Genomic DNA, 7,708 nt, shown 5'->3' with positions numbered 1-7,708 from the left:
GTGAGAGCATTTCAGTGGAAACGGAAGCACATTTCAGTTGAAACGGAAGGTGGTTAAAGTACCCACTCCACTCCAGTTGGTGGCAGTAGTGTATGGCGTTTAATTTTGGACAAAACAGCGCAAGCGCAAAAACACAGCGCGCAAGTGAATTTCAACAGTGTGAGCACCATGACACAGCTCGCACGTAAAATTTAAACCTGCAGAACTTGCAAATCACAAACTCGAGCACAAAAATATGATTGTGCACACAAATTAACAAGTCCCACACACGCGCGAGTTCTTTTCTGCACACGCACGAGTTCCATACAATGGGAAGCCAAACAAAGCAAAAGTGGGACGAGACAGCGGGGGTTTACAGAGCTCGCACCGCGCTGACATGTCATCTGCGCGGTTCAATGGTCCGAGCCGCGCGGCCAGTTCGTCAGCGCAGCGCGGACGTGTTTCCTAGCGACACCCAATGGGCAGCGCGGCGCGAACAATCCTCAACAGCGCTGCGCTGACCAATTTAAACAGCGCAGCGCAAACCATACATGCAAATTAATGTACAATAAAGAAACCCCTCCTTCCTTACCAAAAATTGGTTCTCTGCTGAAATTTAGCAGTTTTTCCCTACAGAAGACAAAGAAGAAGAAAGACAACATGAAAATACATACATTTCTTATGTTTAATAGTGTTAGTAAAGAGTAGTGTTGTGCGTCGATACCCTACTTTGAAGAACTGCACATATGTATAGAGGCTACGGAAAGAGCTGTACAAAGCAGAAACTTCAATGACTTTCAATATCGTAGTCGTCTTGAGGAGCACGCCAACCTTCTGCTAAGGTCATTCTAAAACATTAGATATATATATCACAACACTACTCTTTACTAACACTATTAAACATAAGAAATGTATGCATTTTCATGTTGTCTTTCTTCTTCTTTGTCTTCTGTAGGGAAAAACTGCTAAATTTCAGCAGAGAACCAATTTTTGGTAAGGAAGGAGGGGTTTCTTTATTGTACATTAATTTGCATGTATGGTTTGCGCTGCGCTGTTTAAATTGGTCAGCGCAGCGCTGTTGAGGATTGTTCGCGCCGCGCTGCCCATTGGGTGTCGCTAGGAAACACGTCCGCGCTGCGCTGACGAACTGGCCGCGCGGCTCGGACCATTGAACCGCGCAGATGACATGTCAGCGCGGCGCGAGCTCTGTAAACCCCCGCTGTCTCGTCCCACTTTTGCTTTGTTTGGCTTCCCATTGTATGGAACTCGTGCGTGTGCAGAAAAGAACTCGCGCGTGTGTGGGACTTGTTAATTTGTGTGCACAATCATATTTTTGTGCTCGAGTTTGTGATTTGCAAGTTCTGCATGTTTAAATTTTACGTGCGAGCTGTGTCATGGTGCATGGAGCGCATTTCAGTTGTGTGTGTGTGTGTGAGAGCATTTCAGTTGTGTGTGTGAGAGCGTTTCAGTTGTGTGTGTGAGAGCGTTTCAGTTGTGTGTGTGAGAGCGTTTCAGTTGTGTGTGTGTGTGAGAGCGTTTCAGTTGTGTGTGTGAGAGCGTTTCAGTTGTGTGTGTGTGTGAGAGCGTTTCAGTTGTGTGTGTGAGAGCGTTTCAGTTGTGTGTGTGAGAGCATTTCAGTTGTGTGTGTGAGAGCGTTTCAGTTGTGTGTGTGTGTGAGAGCGTTTCAGTTGTGTGTGTGAGAGCGTTTCAGTTGTGTGTGTGTGAGAGCGTTTCAGTTGTGTGTGTGAGAGCTGTTTCAGTTGTGTGTGTGTGTGAGAGCGTTTCAGTTGTGTGTGTGAGAGCGTTTCAGTTGTGTGTGTGAGAGCATTTCAGTTGTGTGTGTGTGTGAGAGCGTTTCAGTTGTGTGTGTGTGTGAGAGCGTTTCAGTTGTGTGTGTGAGAGCTGTTCAGTTGTGTGTGTGAGAGCGTTTCAGTTGTGTGTGTGTGTGAGAGCGCTTCAGTTGTGTGTGTGAGAGCGCTTCAGTTGTGTGTGTGAGAGCGTTTCAGTTGTGTGTGTGAGAGCGCTTCAGTTGTGTGTGTGTGTGAGAGCGCTTCAGTTGTGTGTGTGAGAGCATTTCAGTTGTGTGTGTGAGAGCGTTTCAGTTGTGTGTGTGTGTGAGAGCGTTTCAGTTGTGTGTGTGAGAGCGTTTCAGTTGTGTGTGTGAGAGCTGTTCAGTTGTGTGTGTGAGAGCGTTCAGTTGTGTGTGTGTGAGAGCGTTTCAGTTGTGTGTGTGAGAGCGTTTCAGTTGTGTGTGTGAGAGCATTTCAGTTGTGTGTGTGAGAGCGTTTCAGTTGTGTGTGTGTGTGAGAGCGTTTCAGTTGCGTGTGTGAGAGCTTTTCACTTGTGTGTGTGAGAGCGTAATAATTTCAGTTGTGTGTGTGAGAGCGTTTCAGTTGTGTGTGTGAGAGCTTTTCACTTGTGTGTGTGAGAGCGTAATAATTTCAGTTGTGTGTGTGAGCGCGTTTCAGTTGTGTGTGTGTGAGCATTTCAGTATAGTATGTGAACGAATTTAGTTTCATATGTGTATGTGCATGGTAATTCTGAATAATGTCCCTAGGGGCACCTCATACACAGGCACGCACTCACTCACTCACTCACACACACACACACACACACACACACACACACACACACACACACACACTCACGCATATACACACACACACACACACTCACGCATATACACACACACACACACTCAGGCATATACACACGCGCACACACACACTCACGCATATACACACACACGCACACACACATACACGCGCACACACACACACGCACTCACACACACACACACACACACACACACACACTCACACACATACTCACACACTCACGCATATACACACACACACACTCAGGCATATACACACGCACTCACGCATATACACACACACACTCACGCATATACACACACACACATACACACACACACACTCACACACACACACACACACACTCACACACATACACACACACACGCACTCACACACATACACACATACACACACACACACTCACACACATACACACACACACTCACACACATATACACACACACACACGCACACATACACACACTCACACACACTCACGCACACATTCACACACATACACACACACTCACACACACGTACACAGACGTACACACACACACACACATACTCAAAGGAGATGTTATGCAGAATAATATCCTCAGTTACTATTCACTCTCATTGCATATTTGTTTGTGAACAATGAAAGTGAATGGTGACTGAGACTTTCATTCTGCCTAACATCTCCTTTTGGAAAAAATAAAGTAATATAGGTGGAACTATATAAGGGTGTGTAAATGATGACATCATTTTCACTTTCTTTTGAGCTATTTCTTAAAAGTTAGTTAATGGCATGTTTATGAAGTTTTCACGAGGCTCAATTTAATTCCTTCATTTGCTCATGAGTAGCATCAACATGTTGTCCTTATGTGTCCTAATGGTCTGTTTGCAGCTGTAACTCTTTAAACATGGATGGCACTCTGATCCGTAAGGCCATGCAGGCTGAACCAGAGACTTATATGACTCCAATGGCTGCAGGACAGTACTGGACCTGGGGAAACCGCTCGAGAGGTACTTTTACCACCATTCTACTCATCAAATGATCCTCTTTAACGTGAACAGGAAGTGCAGTTCTCAACACATTGACTTCAGTAATGTGACATATTACCAAGGGAAACAGGATATGCAATAAGAAAAAAGTAAGGGTAGGACTTTGATTGGATCGTGGAAATTGGGGAAAGCCGAAAAGATTTCAGAGGCACATTTGCATTTTTATGAAAGATTATGATTATGATTTGGAGTAAAGTATTAATAAATAGGCATTCATAAATTGTGCGCTGTAAGTCCAGGAACTTGCATTATGAAAGTCTTGAATTAAGATTTCATGTTGACTTTAAAGGACAGTTCACTCAATAATGCAAAAGCTCTCATCATTTACTCACCCTCATGCCATCACAGATGTGTATGACTTTCTTTCTCCTGCAATTTTCGGAAAATGTTTAGAAAAATATTTCAGTTCTTTAGGTCCTTACAATGCAAGTGATTGGTGGCCAGAACGTTGAAGCTCCAAAAACCATATAAAAGTAACCCATAAGTCTCCAGTGGTTAAATCCATGTCTTCAGAAGTGATATTTTAAGTGTGGGTGAGAAACAGATCAATATTTATGGCCTATTTAAAATAAATCTTCACTTTTACTTTCGCTTTTACTATAAATCTCCACTTTCACACTCACTCACTCTCTCTTTCTCACACACACACAAACACACACACACACACACACACAAATGCGCACACATACACACACACTCTCACACACACACATGCACACACACTCATGCACACACATACACACACACACACACACACGCACACACACACACACACACACACTCTCTCACACTCACACACACATGCACACGCACAAGCACACACACTCACACACACATACACACATACAGACGCACACACACACATGTTGTGTTTCCATGTTTTATGGGGACTTTCCATAGACATAATGGTTTTTATACTGTACAAACTTTATATTCTATCCCCTAAACCTAACCCTACCCCTAAACCTAACCCTCACAGAAAACTTTCTGCATTTTTACATTTTCAAAAAACATAATTTAGTATGATTTATAAGCTGTTTTCCTCATGGGGACCGACAAAATGTCCCCACAAGGTCAAAAATTTCGGATTTTACTATCCTTATGGGGACATTTGGTCCCCACAAAGTGATAAATACACGCTCACACACACACACACACACACATGCACTCACACACACACACACACTCACACACACACACACACACACACACACACACACACACAAGCGCACACACTCAAGCGCTCACACACACTCACACACATACATACACACACACGCACGCACACACACTCATGTACACACATTCAGACGCACACACTCACATACACATACATACACTCACACACTCACACACACACACACACACACACAAACACACAAAGTGAAAGTGAAATGAGAGATTTATGCTAAAAAGGACTTACAGTAAATATTGATCAGTTTTCTCACCCACACCTATCATATCTCTTCTGAAGACATGGATTAAACCACTGGAGATGTATGGATTACTTTTATTCTGCCTTTATGAGCTCAGTGACACCATTCACATTCTTAGTAAGGACCTACAGAGCGGAGAATTTTTTCAATAAATCTTTGCGTTCTTCTGGTTTAAATGCTCAATGGTCTTAAAAACGGGAAAATATTAATTAGCACTTAAATATAATTAAACATGCTGTCATTTACTCACGCTCATGTCATTCCAAAATGACTTTCTAAAAGATGATGTTAAGCAGAATGTCAGCCTTGGTCACCATTCACTTGCATATTTGGAAAAAAAAGGTGCAATGATTGGTTTGGAACAATATGAGGCTGAGCAAATGATGACAGATGTTTCATTGGTTTTTCTGTTTCTCTCTCAGCAGAGTACCAGATGCATTCTCCAGCAGGTGTTTCTCAGCGGGTGTGGACTCCTCATTACACCCCCACACACAACCCCACCCGCCATTCGCAACAGCAGCAGCCCACAGCGCAGGTACACCCGCATCCTCCACCCGATTACCAGCACAACGTCTACATCCCCGGCACACCCTCCGGATTCTGCACCCTGCGCCCCATTTACCGCAGCGAGCTCGACGTCCACAACTCCTTCTCCACCTTCGGCAAGAAACGCAGGTTAATCTCGCCCAGCAGCTACGACCCTCATGACGACATGGGGATGGAGGTTATCAACAATGACTTGTACAATGAATAGAATAAGGGAGAAAGGAGCCGAGGTGCGATGATGTTGAAACTAACGGACAAAAAGAGGAGTGACTCTTTATAATGACCAAAGCATAGCACTTATTCGTTTAGTCTCGGCCTGTCTGATGCACATCGCAAACAGAACCGGAAAGCACTTGCACCGAATCAAATTGTCCAACTACTACGAGTCACGGCGCACAGGCAAAATCGCTCAAAGTACCACGCTGATATTTTGAGTGCTTGTGAAACTCTTATAATTGGTTCAAGTTTGCTTCAAATCTTTTGAAAGACTTTTAAAGCTTTGCTTGAGGCACATAGAAGCTAGCAAACACTCGAATGGTTCTGCACTTTTCATCTTGCACTTACTTAATTGCTTTGTGTGTGTTTGTGGTACATCAAGCTCAAACCTGAAATTCTACGACTCTCTCTGAAAATATACAGACTGAACATCTCCTTCGTGTTCCATGTTAGAATGAAAGTCATACGGGTTTGGAACAACACCAGTATGATTAAATGATGACAGATTTGAGGGTGTACTCTCTCTTTAATCTGTTTGTCTCGTATGGAGTCTGATTGTTTGGCATGGTCACGCCAGGCCTAAACGTCAAAAGTCCTTGTTTATTACCACTAGAACAGCAGTGGGACGAGAAATGCCGCGCCTAAGACTGAATATCATTACTACCATTATTATATTTTCTTACTGTTGTTACTTTGACAATCATTTCAGCCATAATGTGATTATTATACTGTACACCCTATGCACATGATGTGAGCGTATATATCAGCACAGTGGTCATGGTTGGGTCATGGCCCAGGAGAAAGGGAAATCACCAAAATGTAATTCAGTATGATGAAGGAACGGCTGGATCAGGATTCAGATACTCATTCCTGCCTCATGCAGGAGTACAAGAGGTGAAGTCCATTCATTCTGAATATGTACAAATATACAAATTAAATATTTTGTTTTCTGAAATAAATCTGCAGTGTCGTGATTCATATTTGACAGGAAATTAGATGATGTCCAGAATGCAACGCTAGCTACTGAATAATGTGAAACTGGGTCATGTGCATTTAATTGATCAATTAAAACAGCTTATATGCTTTAGTTGTTGACCCCAGTCAAAGTATGGATGCTCGCATAGGCGTCATTTACGGATGGGACGGGTGGGACATGTCCCTACCACTTTTGAAATAGGTTTCATCAGGTAAGTGTATAATGCAGAAGAAATATCTCCAGCCAGGGTTACATAGCAACTGGCCCAAAAGTCGCTGTCCTTTTCTGCATGTTGCGGCGGACCATTTTAGCTTATCACAGCCCATTCGGCCCATTACGTTGCCAACCCACCGGCCCGCTCGGTTCTCCCGATGGCCAGTCCGCCCCTGATCGGCCCCAAAGTGCATCGCCCACCGGGAAAATGCCCGGTATGCCAGATTACCAGTCCAGTCCTGCTACTAGGGTAACATGGTGTCCCCCTAGGGAGTTGGTGCCCTACGCAGACTGCGTAGTGTGCGTGTAGGGAGCGGCGGTACTGTCTCCAGCTCTTGATCAGGAGTTTCCATTGTGTTCTTGCGTGTTATAATAAGTGGCGATCCACTGAGTGTTCGTTGCAGCTGTTGTGACTTTGAGTGACTGGCGATATTCTCTCGTGCATCCTGATGCACGCTCTTCTAAAGGCCGCCTACACGCTAGAGTTAACGCTGAGTCAGAGAACGCTGCGAACGCATTGATTTCAAAGGGGATGATGCGTCGTAAGGACGGAGAGGGAAAACGCACAGGTGAATCTCCTTAATGTCACCAGATGTTGAGAATATTTCAACTTTTGCTGCATCGCACTCTGGTGTTGGCATCCGTTGACCAATGAGAGTCTCCGAGAGGTGGGACTAGCTGCACAGTGATTTTAA

General features: G+C 44.1%; 1 protein-coding gene across 1 annotated transcript in view; it reads left to right on the top strand.

Annotated features, from left to right (window-relative positions):
* Window positions 1-6,738, top strand: part of si:ch73-233f7.1 (uncharacterized protein LOC100537710 homolog) — a 15,927-nt gene extending 9,189 nt beyond the window's left edge. The window contains 2 exon segments of the mRNA XM_052149466.1: window positions 3,469-3,587; window positions 5,485-6,738. Coding sequence (XP_052005426.1) covers window positions 3,469-3,587; window positions 5,485-5,816 — 451 coding nt within the window. The 3' untranslated portion in view covers window positions 5,817-6,738.
* The last annotated feature ends 970 nt before the right edge of the window (window positions 6,739-7,708 follow it).

Source organism: Xyrauchen texanus, chromosome 19 (assembly GCF_025860055.1).
Source record: "Xyrauchen texanus isolate HMW12.3.18 chromosome 19, RBS_HiC_50CHRs, whole genome shotgun sequence".
Lineage (NCBI taxonomy): Eukaryota > Metazoa > Chordata > Actinopteri > Cypriniformes > Catostomidae > Xyrauchen > Xyrauchen texanus.
This window is presented reverse-complemented; position numbering and strand designations above follow the sequence as displayed.